General features: G+C 46.0%; 1 protein-coding gene across 1 annotated transcript in view; it reads left to right on the plus strand.

The window, feature by feature from the left end:
• MLEC (malectin) overlaps positions 1-18,357 on the plus strand; it is a 100,614-nt gene extending 82,257 nt beyond the window's left edge. The window contains exon 5 of the mRNA XM_078667697.1: positions 9,920-18,357. Coding sequence (XP_078523823.1) covers positions 9,920-10,149 — 230 coding nt within the window. The 3' untranslated portion in view covers positions 10,150-18,357. The remainder of the gene's footprint in view (positions 1-9,919) is intronic.
• The last annotated feature ends 246 nt before the right edge of the window (positions 18,358-18,603 follow it).

The raw sequence follows: 18,603 nt of genomic DNA on the forward strand, positions 1-18,603 counted from the left end.
CTTGTCTAAAGAAAGGGATGTGGCTTCTATTAAGGGCAAGCGCGGCATAGGCGCTTGGAAAATTTGCGAGAATTTGAGCTATTAATATTTACAGTGCCAATAGCTCAAAGTCTCGTAAATGTGAGACCTGTTGCATTGCCGCTGCTTGTTACCTGAAGTTGCGACCCCATTCCATCAGGGTCAGTCCTTCACTTTGCCACCTTCTTTGCTCCCCTGCACCCGTCCAAGGAAGAGGAGCATCTGGACCCAAAAAGAGCATTGTCGTTCTACCTTGATCGCAAAAAAGAGTTCCTGGTGGATGATCGATTCAGTCAGTCAGTCAAATATCTTTATTCGGTTTATGTGCAAACCATAAAAGCATACGGGGGGCGCTAGGTGGCGCCAAACCAAGATGGCCGCACCGTAGTGAGGCTCTCGCCAGATCGAGCCTTTGATCTGACCATCCTGACCGGGAAAAGCTGCCCAGTCTCCTCGCCGGGGTGTCTGTGACGCTTCTCCGAATACAGTGGTGCCAAGAAAGTCGAAATCGCCCGACTGTAGGCGGAGATATTCATCGATTTGCCCGGGAGCGGACCGGGACGTCTGCCCGTGACCTGTCGTTCCAGGGCCAGCCTGCTGGGAAACTCCGGGGCTTTGCGGCCTCATCGGAACTGCGGCAACATCTACCGAGGGCACATATCAACGCCACCGTTAACCCTGTGCCAGTGTTTTGCTGAGGTAGGACCTCCCTGTGATGAAGGTGAGCCCTCCATAACTGAGACGCGGCTTAAGTGGAAGTGAGGAAAACCGATAACGGGGGGAGAAAAAAAAGAGCGCGAAAGTTTGAAACCGTCGGCAAGCTGAACTGGCCAGGCAGCGGCAAGGCATAACGACCGGCGCTATACTACAAACCAACTTATAGGCTGTGTCGTTGCCTTTGGAGCCGGGATCACAATTCTCACAGGGCGCTAAGGGACATTCTGCACTGCAGCGAACAGCGGCCGCACATGTCTGCTCACCAACCACAACCTCCCCGCTGCCTGCACATTGCCGGGAGCTGCCTGCGGCCGCCCCGAGGCCAGAGGGCTCGAACATAGTGCTTGTGAGGCCAGTTGAACATTTCTGAACGAAATAGCGGAGCCCGCCCCCTCTCCTGCAGCGACCTTCCCGCCGCCCATTGCCCGCTGGTCACTACCTGGGAATTGGAGCCGCTCTGGCCCAGCGTTGTCCTCGGCTCCAGATCGCATTGACAGGGGGAGGCGGCGGACAACTAACGTATCACCCGCCTGCATTGTAGAGTTCGCCTACCTGATGAGACGTGCCCCATCGGATAACTGTGCAGCTGCATGGCCGCGAAACACCAGTAATACCCACTCAAGCCGGCTGTAATCACATGGGACATATTAGCTGCAGGTAGAGCAACTGCCGGCGGCTCCATCTATCTGCTACATAACGCCACCCTCATATGAGTTGGCCCCCCCCCATATGTGGCACTACTCCCTGTGCACTCACTTGTTGCTGTCCAGGTAGAGGGGAACCTCATTGGGGCATCGGCGGGAGAGTCTCATCAACAGCGACGCCACGCAGAGCAAGCGCTCCTGCACTCATCTCCTGCTCAAACTGAGGCTGGGGAAGACGAACAATCAGTCCTGCTGTATTCATTTGTTTATCGTGGGCCGAAGAAATAAATCACGCCGCAGGAGTCACATCTGACCTGAACTGTACCCTTAGTGCCACTTCCAGGAGGTGTACTATCCGCATTCCCACTCTGCCCCGTCTGCTTCCGGGCAACTGGACACTGAATCACGCCACCACACTCTGGCTGCTGCTGCCACATCGGCTTCGCGTACGCCGAGACGCGACATGGGCCGAAATGACGCCAAACAAACTAAAATACCGTTTGAAACTAAGAAAAACCCCAGAAATGCACAGGATCCCGAGGGTAGCCCTACCGCCCGTGGACCTCCTGATGAGGACTGGAAAACCTTGCTGCTAAGCATGCAACAGAGTTTGACAAACATCGACTCCAAAATTGACACGATGAACACCCGCATGAACAGTGTGGTCACTAAGCTGGAACAACACGACACCAGACTTAAAGACGCGGAGGATAGGATTTCTGAACTGGAGGATGGCGCCACTTCTAATAGCAGACAAGTGACCCAAATGGACAGGCTCCTAAAAATCATTGCGGAGAAGAACGAGGATTTAGAAGCAAGGTCCAGGCGCAACAACATCCGCGTCCTGGGCCTTGCGGAGTCCACCAACACGGGAAAAATGGAGGTGTTCATCGAAAATTTGGTCATCGAGCTCTTTGGCAAAGAATCGTTCTCGTCGCACTTAATAGTAGAGCGTGCCCACAGATCCTTGGCAGCACGCCCACCACCGGGTGCCCAACCACGTCCCATCATTGCGAGATTCCTCAATTATAGGGACCGAGACGCGGTACTACGTCGCGCAAGAGAGATTGGCACCGTGGGATACTGCAATACTACACTCTCATTTTTCCCGGACTTCACCCCGGCGGTACAAGAAGCAAGGAGGAAATTCTCAGGAGTGAAAAAGAAGCTCCAAGATCAGGAAATGACGTACGCCATGCTATATCCGGCAAAATTGAAAGTTTCCCACGGGGGCAAGCAACACGTCTTCCAAAATCCTCAACAGGTGGAGGACTTCCTCAAACAACACAGAAAAGACAAGACCAGAGAAGATGCTGAAAATCGTCGCTCCAGATCCACATCGCCTATGAACCTGCAAGAATAGAACACAATCACTACGGCTGTTGCTTTAACGATGGGTGGTGACGTGCTAGACACCAACAATCTGGTGAGGTACAATTTAACAATGCTGATTAACCTGGTATATATATTTGTTAGGCTCGATCGCCCACCTCCGTCCCACGTACAGAGACCGGGTACATACCTGGCTCCAAGTGGGTGCGAGTAGGGAGGTGGATGGTAGGTTGGGTGCCCCTAGAACGGACCCCCGATGGGCGAGCCCCAAAACCTCCCTTCAGTTCGTAGAATGGAGGGATATGTGACATTACTTTTGTTTTTAAGTTGGGGGGAGGGTGGAATAGTTGGGATTGGGTAAATGTAAATGTAGTTGAGCTTATATAGCGCACAGCTACCCGCAGTGGGTTTCCCGGCGCTTGCTTAGGGAACCCTTCCTGGTATTCCCCTGTGAGATAGCAGGGTATCCACAAGGTGAAAGTCCGGCATCCCGCCGCGAGGGGCCGTTGTGGAGATTAAGCAAGCTATTGCCCAGAGTCGCAGAGTGTGAACCCGTGAGTCGAGGAGGCACCGGGGCGAGAATTATCGAGTCCGTGGAATTTTTAGCCCAAGACCCGCCGAGGCGGGGAATTGAACCCTGGTCCAGGACCGATCTCAGCTTCCGGGTCTGCTGCCTCTAACCCCTGAGCCACACTTCTGGGTGGTGGGTTCCGAATGCCCGGCGAGTTGGGGTTGCCGGAGTGGGAGGGAAAATGTTCCAACATGATGCGTGCATGACAGAACTGTTTATCGTTCACTCCAGATGTTGGGCATGCCAAGTGGGTAGATGGGGATCACGTCACATATTTGATGCCAACAGTTATACACACATGGATGTTGTAGACCTTTGTTACATAGTTTTTCTGTCAGAGATATGGGAGACGTAGCTGAACCGCAGTCAACCTCGCAGTTCCGGGTGACTTCCTGGAATATACGTGGGTTAAATGACCCTAGGAAGAAGAGACAGATTCTGGGATATCTGGACAGACATGAGATATCCATTGCTATGTTGCAGGAGACACATCTGATGCCAAGCGGATCCCCCTCATTCGCTTCCAAATGGGCAGCGTGCAAGGTGTTCTCATCCTACTCTAATTACGCTAGAGGGGTGGCAATTCTTGTGAGACGAGGGACACATTTCACTCCGGCTGGAACTGAGGTGGACGCTGAGGGGCGTTTTTGTATAATATGGGGGAAATTACACACACACACAATACTGTTTGCATGTTATTATGGCCCTAACACAGATGACCCGACTGCCCTTCTCACCATGTGGGGGAAAATACAGACCCTAGGGATAGCTCACGTGGTACTAGGGGGAGACTTTAACACGGCTCTCATTCCCGTACAGGACAGATCATGCCCACAAGCCTCTCACTACACGAATACTCAGCGCTCACTATTGGGTATAGTGAATGAACACCGCCTGGTGGATGCGTGGCGACACCTAAATCCCACTGCCAAGCAAGGTACCCATCACTCTGCATTCCACTCCACATGGGCCCGTCTAGACTATATATTTGTTTCAGCAGGACTGTCCCCATGGTTAACCAAGGCGAGTCACCTGGCGCGTACGTTTTCGGATCACTCTCCGGTCCTTCTTTCCCTACACATTCCCCTTACCTGAACTGGCGCCTGAACCCCGCACATCTTACTGATACTGCCTTTACTGCTGAATTGGAACAAGAGATCACAGAGTTCTTTGACCGGAATATTAACTCAGTTTCTAGTCTCACTACGGTTTGGGAGGCATTCAAAGTGACGACGAGGGGTAGTTGTATAGCCAAGGGAGGAGGAGTTCTCAAGACATTGCGAGCAGACATACGCAAGCTAGAATTAGAGCTCCGCCAGCTAGAGCGAGAGATAGCTCGAGGAGACAGGGACCGCGCGGCTCATGCTCAGATTAGGGAAAAACTGAACGAATACTCTGAAGCGGCAGAAAGGGAATGCAAATTTCTGGGTAAATCCTTCAAGGCTCGGGTATATGGTGAGGGAGACAGACCTGGTAAGGCACTGGCCACCGCAGTCAGAACCCCTAGGTACCAGAATTATGTCCCTACTTTACTAGACAAACATGGCACACCACAACGAGATCTCACGAAACAGCTCCAAGTGTTAACGGAACACTACACCTCGCTTTATACCTCACATAGAACTGACACACTCAACATGCAGGAATACTTAGATGACACTGCTATTGCCTGGTTGGGACCGTCCCAGCAAAAATTCCTTCATCATGAGCTCGAACTTGATGAGATCAAAGATGCCATCATGTCCATGAAGTCTGGGAAGGCGCCGGGATCGGATGGCCTACCGGTCGACTTTTATAAATCCTTTATCCATGTGCTAGCACCCATACTGAAGCAAGTCTTTTACGCCGCGTTAGAGGAAGGCTCACTCCCCCTCACAATGCGAGAAGCACTAATAACATCACTGCTAAAGCCAGGTAAACCACCAGAACATTGCGACTCATTCCGGCCTCTCTCATTGTTAAATACAGACAGCAAGATCTTAGCTAAAGTTCTCGCTACTCGTCTCAACCTCCTTATGGAGCGGCTCGTTCTCCCAGATCAGGCAGGGTTCGTTCCGAACCGCGCCACATCTCATAACCTGCGTACTTTACAAGCAGTGCTGCAAGATATTAATCCCAAGTGTGAAGCGGCTGCTGTGTTCCTGGACGCCACGAAGGCGTTCGACTCCCTGGAGTGGGATTATCTTCTTACACTGCTCGAAAGGATGGGAGTCCCCTTTAACTTTTTAGACTGGATTTGGCTGTTATATTGTAAACCCCAAGCTACGGTGCTGCTCAACGGAGCCCGCTCTGCTCCATTTGAGATTCAAAGGGGTACCCGGCAGGGCTGCCCACTATCCCCAATACTATTCGCGATCGCCATCGAACCCCTAGCCGCTAAACTCCGACAACACCACAAACATCGCGCCCTCATTTACCCAGAACGGCAACTACTGATCGCGTTATATGCAGATGACATGACCCTCTATGTAGACAAACCACAAGAAAATCTAAATCCCCTGCTACGCGAGATTACCAAATTCGGGGCAATAGCGGGGATACAGATAAACTGGGCAAAATCGGCTATGTTCCCCTTGACGGATAAAACCAGGGAATTTCCTCTTGACTACCCCCTAGTATGGGAATCTGATGAAATAAAATATTTAGGAATCAGAATCACCAGAAATCGGGAGGCCCTTATCAGAGCAAATTATGAGACGGCACTAGACAAACTGACGGACAACGTAACCAGGTGGATACACCTTCCATTATCTATGGCAGGCCGCATTTTCCTTATAAAAATGGTGGTCCTCCCCAAACTATATTATCTTTTTACTAACATACCTTATAGCCCTGGATCATGCTTCTTTCGCGCCCTCGACTCTCAGACGTCGCGACTTATCTGGGGAGGCAAACAGGCCAGACTTAGTTTGAAGACCCTGATGCTGCCTTACCACCAGGGAGGGTTTGAAGTCCCAGACTTCCGAAAATACTATGATTGTGCCCAAGGGCATTTCGCCTCGTACTGGCTCCATCCCCCTCCATTCATGGCCCACCTGGCAGTTGAGGATGGGTACATGAGACCAGAAAAACCTTCGGGATATCTCTACACTACAGTCAATATGACAGACAGAGACCCGACTACAGTGGACTGTACTGTTAGGGCCTGGAAGCGTATTGCAGAACATATGGGAGTGCGATTCTTTTACTCACCTTTGATGGTGTTGGCAAACGATCCCAGAGTGAGTGTCGCCCGGGAAGAAATAGGACGTAAATTCCTTGCCAAACATGCTATTTACACCTGGGGAGATATTTACCTCCACGGTACTTTCCGCACGGCAGTACAGCTTTTTGGAGACAGTTCCCCCACAATGATGGATACTTTCCTTTATGTTCGCCTCCGGCAAAACATTAAAGCCGTCACACCCAATTTCCCGGATGAACCGGAACTTATGGCACCACTGCATTCCCTGCTACAGGCAGATGCCCCGAGACATGTGGTCTCTATGTTGTATAAACATGTTCAGGTAGCTCCATCTCCTCCCTCCCTCCCTCAGAGCCAGGCAAGATTCGGACGCTGATCTAAACGATCTTATAACAGACGAGCAATGGGAGATGAGCTGTTCTCACACGCACGCCGTAACAGGCAACGCTCGCCTCAGACTAATACACTATAAATTCCTGCACCGGCTCTACTTCACGCCTGCAAAATTACACCGTCTGGGTCTCAGGGACGACGATAGATGTCTCCGATGTGGCAACTCTGGAGCAGATTTCATGCATCTAGCATGGAAATGCAGAGCGGTCGCCTCATACTGGCTGGAGGTGTTTGATGCTATATCGGTAATGATTGGAATACCCATAGACCCTTGCCCTAAAATAGCCTTACTCGGACTCGCTAACCCGACGATAAAGACAAACTGCAAATTTTTTGCACTAAGCCTCCTTTTGGCTAAACGACTGGTGGCGTGCAGATGGGACATGGGGCGGGCACCTAAATTTAAGGACTGGCTTAGTACTATGGCTACCTGGCAGGAACAACTACACAATTATGCGGACCTCCTACCACATAAGTCACGTCCCAAAGATCTGTGGGGCCCCCTCACTTCATACCTGCTTCAGACACAAAATGATGAGGAGTCCGATGAGGGAGATAACGGAGGGATAAATGGTAGTAACCGCACCACCGCCCCCACACCTGGGCCTCACTCAACTTCACAACGAAACGATATACTTCCAGCGCGCACCCTCTAAATGTCCTCCCCCTTCTGGAAACTGCATACCCTAGGAACTGCTATAGCGGACACACATCATACCGACTGTTACGCCCCTAAGCAAGAACCGCCAAGAGCATTGAGGGAACGAATTGCGAGGCGGCTGGCACCCCCCCATTGGTTTTGAATCAGTACGGCTAGTCTCACTCAGAGAAATATTCACTGCAACACACCCATGGCAAGGCACAATATCATTCTCTCTACATGGCAAGAAAAAGATATACCTTCCCCGAACTTGAGTTATGTCTGAAGTATGTGTAACGGCACTACCGGAACTGCCCGGCATTACATACTGGTATAGGACGACAAACTCGCACTCCACACTACAAGTTCCATCACGCCACTTACCCAGCATGGTGGCTTCAATGGGGGAAGGAAAAGTACATAATATGTTGTAAAGTTGTTTTAAATGTTAAAAGTAACCTCACTGCTTTGTTGCTCACAAAATGCACTGTGATCATGTAGGTATTATACAATCTCCTCTATGGCCCACGTCTAGGTACATCGCGGCCGGCCCGACTGGGTTGTAGGCGGCATGCTGTGTTAGCTATATTCCCCCACTGGAAATACATATACCTCTTTATAAGGAACATTATAGCTGCCGGCCTACGGACGTGGGTTGTAGGCATTGAGCTGTGTACCATGTGTTTATGACCAATAAAGGTTTTCAACAAAAAAAAAACATAAAAGCATACTAAAAACAGATTGTCAGCAACTGAAAATCCCTGGTATATAAAACACAAACGTAGCCCATGGATGATCAACTCTTTCTGGGTTACATGGGAGCAAAGAAGGTAAGGGCAGTGCAAAAAAGGACCATCTCTCGCTTGCTCGTTCTCTGCATCAAGATTTCTTATGCTTTGGCAAAGAAGCAGCCCCCTAAAGGGTTAAAGGCCCATTCCACCCATTCCACCAGTGGAAAAGCCACGACTACAGCTTTGTCTCGGGGTGTACCAGTCCAAGACATTTGTCAGGCAGCAACGTGGGCTTCCTTGCACACGTTGGCAAAACATTACTGCCTTGATGGCCAGGTGTGCTGGGACGAGAATTTTGCCCGTTCAGTCCTGCAAGACTTTATAGTTTAGTATATGGGTCCGCTACACCGCTGGGAGGGTAGGGCTTGTGTATCTGATTCAAAGGTAAGGAATCTGCCGCCAGAAGTCTCTATCAGATGGACAAGTTACTTACCTTCGGTAACACATTATCTGGTAGAGACTCTTTCTAGCTGCATATTCCTTACAGTTCCACCCACGTCTCCCCGCTTTGGGGGCTGATATGGTAGGACTAGGGTTGTTTCCCCCTCTCAGGGCCCTAGTGTTGCACGTGACTCTATCAGTTAATTTGTGGCTCTGCGCTTCTGGCTCGGAAAAAGTGAAAAGCACTGATGTTTGCGCGCCTGGGTGGTGCCTACATTGGTACCGTAACGTCATAACCGATGCGGACAACGGCATTAGCGTCACGCGGAAACTAATGGAGCCAGTCGACGCAGCGCAAAAGGGGTATTGCTCAGCAAAAGTTTCCGGATCCAGTCTGACGCCTGGGAAATTCAAAGGTAAAGAATCAACAGCTAGATAGTCTTTACCAGATAATGCGTTATTGAAGGTAAGTAACTTGTTGTTAATTCAAGCTTAAACATGCGAACCAATCTAGTTTTATTTAAAACAAACATGCAGATGATGGCATGAAGTAACTAACTTTACTGATGTTCATATCATCATTATGTTATAGTGTGGTACTCTAGCATCATCATTTCACCTTTTCAAAACTTAAAACAGAAAGATCTAGAGTGTTGGTAGGGGCTGAAAAACTGAAGGTTTAGGAAGATTTGATTGTATTTGATTGTATTTACATGAAATTCATGTCATGGAAACTTAGATGCTGCCACCGCACCCGATGTAAATTAACTCTCCACTAAAAGAGAATCTCATTATTTGGACCTGGTTGTGCTGTTTGCTACTATAAGGCTTCTGCATTCGTTTTTATCTATCTACTGCCTTGATTTGCTGCACATGATGCTCTTCTGACTCTACTGCTGTGCTTTTTGACCCCCTTATGTTTTTACCGCTTTGTGCTGTGTGCTTTGACACCCTTATATAAGTTTACCTTTTTGTTTTCTGTATAAATTGCCCTTCCTTCCCCACCCCTCAACTTAATTACTCTGCTGTTATTCTCCACCACCTGCGCCTATGCTGCTCTCTCCATTTCCCCCTGTCCACTAGTTAATTCTCTCTCTGCCCAGGTATTTCATCCTGCCCCCAGGCTTCTTTCCCAAATGCTTTTCATGTCTTTGAACACTTCTACAATGAATTTCCGCTTTCTCACCATTGAGAATAAAGTATTTTTTATGTATGTTTTACATTATCTTTGCTGTTATTACTTTACAGAGGTACCAAAGTTGCTACCTCACCCTGGCCTGGAAAAGAAGGAAGAGGAGGAAGAAGAAGAAGAATACGAGGATGGCTCCAGCTCAAAGAAGCAGGTTAATAGGAACCGGGTGCAGTCCGGCCCCCGCACCCCAAATCCCTATGCTTCGGACAACAGCAGCCTCATGTTTCCAATCCTTGTGGCCTTTGGAGTCTTCATACCTACACTCTTCTGCCTCTGTCGATTGTGAGGATGGCCTTCCCAGCACTGCTCATCAGCCTGAGGGGAAGCCCAAGGGAGGTGGAACGGAGAATCAATAGGATTTGGTTTTGAATTCCTTATATTTTCGTTATTTATGAACGAGAAAAGTAACCCTTGGGCAATGGAAAGGGTAAAAAACAGGTACGAGGTGCAGGTAGGAGTCGGTAGCCTCTGTTGATCATTTTTAGCCCCTCAGTCTGCAGAGTTCTGTCTGGCACACTGGACGCAGACCCTTCCATGCTGGTGCAAGGCTGAGGACACCATACAGCAAAAGGACTTTGATCTGCGATGCAGGTGCTAGCAGTGCAGCGGAGCAGGGATGGGAAGGAGTAGCATACACAGGGTACTTGTTGCTGGCAATGATTTATTTCCTTCATAGAGAAATGGTGTGATGGTAATCTCCTATGTTCTAGGTCCTACAGAAAACCCAAGTTCGACAGCATCATTTGATCTCTACATGTGACTTTTAAGGAACAACATTCATGCACATTAGGGGCACCAGGAGAAGATTCTCCGCATACAGTAAATCGGCCTTTCCAGTGAACGGTTTGTTCTCTTTCTGCTGGGGTGAAGTCCGAAATTGTACAGATGCACCTGTGAAACAGTCTGCTTTGGTGTCGCAGACCTGGTGTTCCCAGATTCTGATTTGTTTGTTTGAAGGACAAGTACTTATTTTGATACTTGTAAACATAGAAATGTTAGATTTTTTTATGATGGGTTTTGTTTTAAACCAATTTCGTGTGTGCTCTAAAGTGCTCTCACATCTGGTACATTTCTGATGTGTGGGCTTTGCCCTCTCCTTTTTTCTAGATCCAGGCCCTGCTGCGTCTAGTTGAAGACAAACAACTGTCTGGTACTGCACATGTGTACCCCTTGATGTGGATGGCCCCTAACACTGCCTAGGCATTGACTGTATGCCCACTTCTGTTACCTGCCTTTCTTTGACCTATTTAGAATTAAAAACAGCTTTGCTGAGCTACTATTTTTGTGTGTGGTTCCTATGCCTGTGGTCTGTCCCAGTGCATAGGAATCCTCATGTTCCTGACACAAAGCAAAACTGCTTCCTTCCCTTTAGTTTTATAAATCCTCTCACAAAGGCATGCAGTGAAGTACTGCTTCACCTGTTGAAGGTCTTTGCATGGATCTCAAATGAAGTCCCTCATTTAAATTCACTGATGTAGGATAGCATCATTACCCATAGCCCATTCTGTGTGTACTTCTGGTCGTATCTGAAAAGAGGACCAAATCACAGGTGGCCAACTAAGCCGATGCTCCAGCCATCAGCCTAGGTCTGCTGTCTTCATATTCATGGTGCTTAATGCCTCGGTTTTCTGCATGATCGTTTTTTCAGTATCATAGAATTAATAGAGCTTAGTCTCTGTCCCAGTATCTTTTCTGTCAGTGCTGCCTCTTGGACTGACAATTCCCTTAACCCAACTGTACTCCCAGTCATCTTGCTGAACCACCTAAAGGAAGACCTGAAAGACCAGAGTGAAGGGCTCCAAGCATTTCTGCGCCACAGTTCTCCTTGGTTGCAGCCGTGAATGTTCAACACCACTTCAGTGTAGTCCATATTGAACTTGAGCCTCTGTCTACAGATGGAGAAATTTGGGAGCTTGTGCTAGATCCTCAAAAGCCTAAGCGTATAAGGGAGCAAACCAAACCAGATTATTTTTTCTGTTGATCATTCCAACAAACCCCTTGTTCATGTATTGAATTTAGGTTTCAGATATCTGTCCTGCAGACTCTAAACTCTTCTTCCAGCACCTAACTTTGGTACATGATTCAATACCAGTAATGTTTGTCGTGTACACAATGGTCTCAGACTCCTACACCGCCTTTCCTCCTGCTTAAGACTCCGCTGCGTAGTGTTTGGGTCGGTTTTGTTTCCTCCTCTGGCGCTGTTTACTCAGATTATTTCTAGTCCCATAGGACTCTTCATTGTATCATGAAGAAATCTTGGCTATTGTCTATAGTGGATGTTGAGAATATCACACAGTAAATACTGGCTTTTCACGTGTTTTCGTCATCGAGCTTTCAACAAATCATGCTTCATTTAGAAAAAACATACCAAAAAAAGCTTAGAATGCTCTTGATTCATTTGCGCCTACGCCGGCTCTCTTAACTATTAACAAAGCAAACACCAGTTGCTTTTGCCACCCTCCAGACATTGCAAAAAATGTGCAGGTAGACATGCAACACTCCACTTTCAAGATTAAATATTTAATTTCTCAAGTCTACGAGTAACTCTCTCGATGTCAAAAGGAAGAAAGCATCGGTGTCAGTCTTTTTCATTTCCAGTTAATATTTCTGTATATTTCGCATAAATAATACATGTTAACCCACAAGGGTCTTCATCTCCCAAATTCTCTGGCCACGTGAACAAGGCGACTGACATCTGCTGCCCAAAAAGTAGTTGTGAAACCAGAGTTGCAGCCATCCCTCTGTCAAGCCAGTGCTACTTTAGCTATGGTGCAACAGCTTTTATAGGCGTGATGATGGACAGCACCAAATGCTTTCCAGTCCTGCTTAAAAAGAGAACCCAAAGTAAACAATAGCTAATTATAGTGAAAAGATTTCACTGGTGTGGCAATGTGGTTATCATGTCGGGCTTTGTGCAACATAAGGCTGACTTTCATTTTGTTCTGCTTGGTGATTTTAGGAAGCCATAAGTTTAATAGCCTAATGGATTTAGGTTGCTCCCTAGTGCTAGGGTGAGGCTGAGTGGCTCTTATTTCTTATTTATTTCTTATTACGCTACCACTGATTGGATACTTGCAACGGTCAGTTGAAAAAGGTTTTATTCTACTTCTCATGTCTGCTCTGTTTTTTGTGCTTGTGGATTGAAATCTTCTTGAACATCGAACACAGCAGAAGTCTCAGGTGCATGTGTGTAGCCAACTGCAGCACACTAAATCGTCATGCAAACTGGTACAAAGAGGACAAGACATTGCGCTCAAAACCTTTTCAAGCGAAGTTTTTTTTCTTTCTGTTTACTAAAATATTCCTCCTGGTCCTCCCAGAGCTATATACCTCCCAGACCCCCATGCAAACCTTACTAGCTTACTCTCCGCACACGCCCTAAGCAGCTCATCCTCAACCGTTGCCTTTTACTGTTTGCCAAAAATCATCTCCTTGCCCAACAAAGGTATTAGCAAATGTTTTCACTTTTCCTCTTGGCGCATAGCTTGAATTTTTTGAAGGATGCCTTTCTAATCGCTTGACAAATTATGTTACATTTAGGTACAGAACACAAACGCTCCATCTAGGGCATCTTGATTTGCTACACCCTAGGGCTATTTTTCTACTGGTTTTCTAATTCCCATTACTGTGAGCTGGCCATTGGTCTCTGCTCCACAGTTAGACAGATCTCCATATGGACAAGCATTGCTCCAGATTCTTTATCCATGCCTGCAGCCCCTGGACTTAAGACTTGGCTCCATGTGGGTTTTGCATGACACATAAAGGGTGCCAGGAACGTATTCCAAGAGCTATGCAATTTTGCTTTTGAAGTTTTAGCTTCTAAAATTACCTTTAACACATCGGGGAATTAAGGTACAAATCAGTTTCTTTCTGTCGAATCAGACCACAAATTCTATTTTATCTGAGATGGCTGAAGCCTGCCAGATTTCAAGTGAGGTTATTTTACCAGCAAAGTATACAGTCCATTTTAGCCCCTGAGAGAACTTGCACATCTGAAAAACATTGTTCCTAAAGGGCAGTAATAATAGCCACAAATATCTGTGAACGTCAGATCCTCTCAGTTGGACCCTGAAGTAGTTTTCACAGACTTGACGACCCATACCATAGAGTTGTTTAAATAATTATTCATGTTTGCAGAACTTTGTTCTACAGGAAATTGACTCAAGCAGAAAATCTCTTGCATGAGACCTTTTCCCTTAGAAACTATCCCTTATTGGTGTCTCAGGTTACTTTTGAAAGAGAGGAATGTCCTTGTGTTGAATTTTCACTCTCGACACCGCAAAATGAATTTCATAGTTTGTTGTACAGGCCTCTGTATCATCCCAGAAGGTACAGATAAGAGTTCATTAATCCTGCAGATATGAAGATTCGTCCATGCTTGATCGTGCGATTGGAGGCTTTTAGGTCTGATACGGATGGAAATGGTGAATTGTCTTGTTTACGGCCTAATCTGAAATGTCTTGTTTACGGCCTAATCCGTGATGCAAATATCCCACAGATGCGCACTCCTTAGGCATCTGTTGCTTGTTAAATAGTGCTCTTTAGTATTCCTGTTTGCCAAGTGTCAAAGGCCTTTTACTTATAGAAGGTATTCTTGGACATACCACTAGAGCCAAAGTAAAATGTACTTTCCGAAGGAAAACTGTAGACTTGGGTTGCCCTCAGTAAGCTCTAACCCTCTTGCTAATCCATTAAGCTGCCCTTTTTCATCATCATTGCTGAATTCCCCAGTCTTGTGTGGTTGATCTCTTTTGTTATGCCGTAATAGATTCTGAGGTTAGTTTAAAGGAAAATCGCATTTAAGGTGGCGCCAGTTTTATTGGCTTCCATTCCCAACACCCACTTATCTTCACCTCCGCATGTAGTTACTGATCAGCGTTAAAAATAAACAGAGGAAGTTTTGCCTGGGCAGTGTGAGGCTGACTACTTTGCTGAGGGACATGCATGAGCAGTGCTGCAAGACCACTATTTAGATGTATCCTCTTACCCTTCCAACTTATCCTTCCCTGGACGACCCCTTACCCAAAAAGTTGTTTCTGATCTGGACATGAGGTGGCTGCTGTTTCTGAATATTAATAATAGGAGTGGGCCAAAGAAAGGGCATATTCTGAGTAATTGTGAAGCCAACCTTTGCTGATCCCTGCCTGCTCATGCCGATATGATCTTTTCTATATGAGATGTTCACTTTCCTTACAGTCAAAACACCTTCCACCAGTTTCCCCTTCATCTTTTTGGGCTGCATGGGAATAGTGCAATGGTGAGAATCCAAGGCTACAGAGTTGATCCTCTTGCTAGTCTCTGTTTGGACGCAATATCAGATTTCTTTGTTTAGTTGAATAGTTTATCCTTTCCTGTGTTGGTTGATGGGGGGATTATCACAGTGCCTCCAGGAATCTGACAAATGCGTTTTTGTCTTCAGCTGTCAGCAATAATGGAACCACTCTAATTGCATTTTTGTGCCACTCCCAGTGATGATCTCCTTTGTTCACAATGCCTTTGTAGAGTACGGAGTAAAAGGGGCCTTTGTAAATTCATTAGTTTGTCTTCGATTTGCTGGGAGGCTAGTTCTCGGGCTGGAATTGTTGAGCTCAGCCGGTTCAGGAATTGGGATAAATGCCTTCTCTTTCATGACCTTGATCTTGCAGAAGATTGTGAATTTCATAATCCTAGTTTGCAAATACGTAAAGAGATTGCTGAAACAGTGGTAATCTGTTTCGTGGTGGCTGTTTCCTTCCCAAAGGGTTGCCTTTACACTGAGTACCCTATTAAAGCAGAGTTGCCTTTCATCCACAATAACCCCAGTTACACATTACTATGTGCCTTTGCAGTGCTAAGGGCATGTGTGGTGCGAGTGGTATCTTCCTTATTTTTTTCTTAGCCTTTTTGGTTCCTTCTGTTGCACCCTTTAGGCATGCTTCACTATTAATGTAAAAACTGTTGATGTTTATGGAACAAGTGGAAATAATTTGAAGTGACACTTTCACTGAGGCATAAAAACCGTACCTCTAGACCTGAATAGGAAGGTCCTCTCAATCTTCGTAAACCTGAACAATTAGAAGCAACCTCTGTTAGCCTTCGGTCAAGTAATGTTTCCCTAGTGTTCAGCCTCATCCCACCACCCCGTCCTCCTTCATTCATCAATTCCTCATTAGCATCTATGGATTATGCAGATTGACTGCCCTGTTTGTGACAACAGGCCAATGTGTTCTTTAACTGAAATGGGGCCATTAAGTGATCAAGCTGTCCTCCTTGTGTTGTGTGGGGAATGGATTGCCCACCAATTTTTATTTTTTCTTTGTTCCCCATTATTGGTTTCTTTTTTTCTTTCAGTCTGGTTCGCACATCTTTCCAGTCCCTATTCTTCACTTGTCTCCCAACTCATGGGTTGAGATGCCCATGGTCTTTTCTTCCTCTGGCCTCCGCCTTTATTCCTCCTTTCAATGAATCCCTTACTTGTTCCTCTTGTTTGCAAAAAAAATAAAATACTTAGGTTGTATGTCTCATTTTTTCTATTTCGAAGCCTTCTCTCCCACTGATTGGCTAACAGATAACTTTGTAATCTGTTTAAAGTTATCCCTACATGGTTGATCAAATGGGTACGAACTTATTACGGAGTCTGTAGTTGGTTAGGTTAGACTGGAACTGCCAGTAAGTTCTGTAATGCTCTGTATGCCATTCGAGGTTGTGTGGCTTTACTGGTACTATCCCTCTTATTTAAATATGAATGTAAAACATTCTGCTTTACAACTTTCCTTTAAGGACTGTTGTCTCTCAGTTGTTGAAAAGTACAAGTCCTTGTAAAGTGGTGTGTTTCTTTTACTGGTCTTCAAACCAATGTTCTCAAACTATCTAGACTCGGAAAATGATGAACTTAAATGAGAGTTAGAAATTCAGCATCCATCAGTGCCCTCTGTTCTGCAAATGGGTGCTAATCCCGTTTGGTAACTCTGCCATTAATTGTATTGTGAATGAGTAAGATGCTTTGCTTTTTATTATGATTTGTTGAAGGACAGAGTTACATTTTTTCCAAGTTCTGTTGAAATGTAGGAGTCCTAAGTCTTGATTTTAATGATGTGAACACAACCATTGTTTTTCATTCATGTTTGCTGTGCCACAATTCACAATTAACATTGAGCTGAAACCATCCGTGGTCTCTGAACAGTCGTGCCTTTTTCAGTTCCATAAGTTTTATCTTTGCTTGTCGAATGTTAAACATGGCATTTCCATATGCATCCTCTTGTGGTTCCTGGAAGATATTCATTCACCAAAGACTGCTAATCTGAAAGAAATCTGGTCAGGCAGAATCCCAGGGGCACAAAAGTGGCAAGCATTTGGGCTATTTTTACAAGTTTTTTTAATTTTAGTATGTGCATCTAGTTTCATTGACCTTTTTTTCTCTTCAGAAATTTCCAAGCCCTTCTTACTTAGTGGAGCGGCAGTCTACCCTCTACTCCCTTTTGGCCTAATAGCTTCATTCTGGAAGTGGATTTGTGCTTGAAAGAGTGCCAGTTTGAGAAAGGGCCCACACCAATGCAAAGTGAAATCTGTGTTTTCAGACAGGATTTTCAGATACATTTTTATTTACTCGGTCCTGCCATGTGTGCTTTGCTGCATATTATTTATTTTGGGGGAAGGGGGAAATGTTGACTATGAGCGGGGTAAGTCTGTGTTTTTTGTGTTTTTGTTGACTAGATTGGCATTGTTGCCTTTTTAACTACTATATTTTTTACTTAAGTGCTTTTATTTGAAGAAAAGAAACCTTTGCAAGCGCTTTATTCCCCTTTTCCATTTCTCCAATATGAAGGTAAAGCTTTCCATTTAAATAGTGATGCACGGTAAGCCCTGTCTTGAGGGATGGACGGTGTTGACAAACAGCAGAGGAGACCTGTTTGATGGCACTGACAATAATGGCAGCTAGTTAGTCAATCTGGTCCTACTGACTGCGGAAACACTTCGGAAGATGTGTACAGGTTAACATGAACTGTAGGGACACTGGGTATTTTTCATCCCAAAGAGTAGAACGCTGAGCCTTCAATGTGCCCCTTTGAGGCCAAACTGAGCCCCAGCCATTGGGCATTAGTGATGAAATGAGAAGCTTTTGCAGAACTGCAAACTATGGTACTTGTATGATGCATATTTCACCAGTAAATGTCTAGGGACGTTCTCCCCATCCCAGGGAGATGAACTCATGAAAGCTCCACATTCCTCTGTAGCACCGGAAGTGAACTTTTCATGCATTAGGGAGAGTGAAGATATCAAGGTCCTTTGTTGTGTGCTCTTACAAGGTCGATGTTCTTGTGTATGAAATGTGTTCCTTTTTTATGGAAGGAATAGGTTGGGGTTTGTTACTTTTAATTTTTTGGGTACTTGTAGATGGCTTTTAATTTTCCGGGGATGTTTTGCTTGAGGGGAATGTTCTCTAATGACTCATGCTGTCTGGCAACTTGAAGTTACCAGCAGTTTGTTAAAGAAAATAAACAGAAATTATATTGTCCTTTTTGCCTGAAGTGTGTTCATTGCCGGTCTTTTTTTGTTGGTAGGGATGCGGTGTAAATGTGCTGCAGTTGAGCTGTTACAATACTGTTGATGATGCGATCAGCTGTGATGTGAGATGTTCATTAGTGACCATCTGCCAACCTGTGGTTTTTCATAAAATGCAGCCTTAAAGTTTATCCTTGTCATTCACTCCTTATCTTATTTTGTTGACATCTATATCATCAGGGTAATTTAAGACCTAGGA

The sequence above is a fragment of the Lissotriton helveticus genome, chromosome 11 (assembly GCF_964261635.1).
Source record: "Lissotriton helveticus chromosome 11, aLisHel1.1, whole genome shotgun sequence".
In the NCBI taxonomy this organism is placed as follows: domain Eukaryota; kingdom Metazoa; phylum Chordata; class Amphibia; order Caudata; family Salamandridae; genus Lissotriton; species Lissotriton helveticus.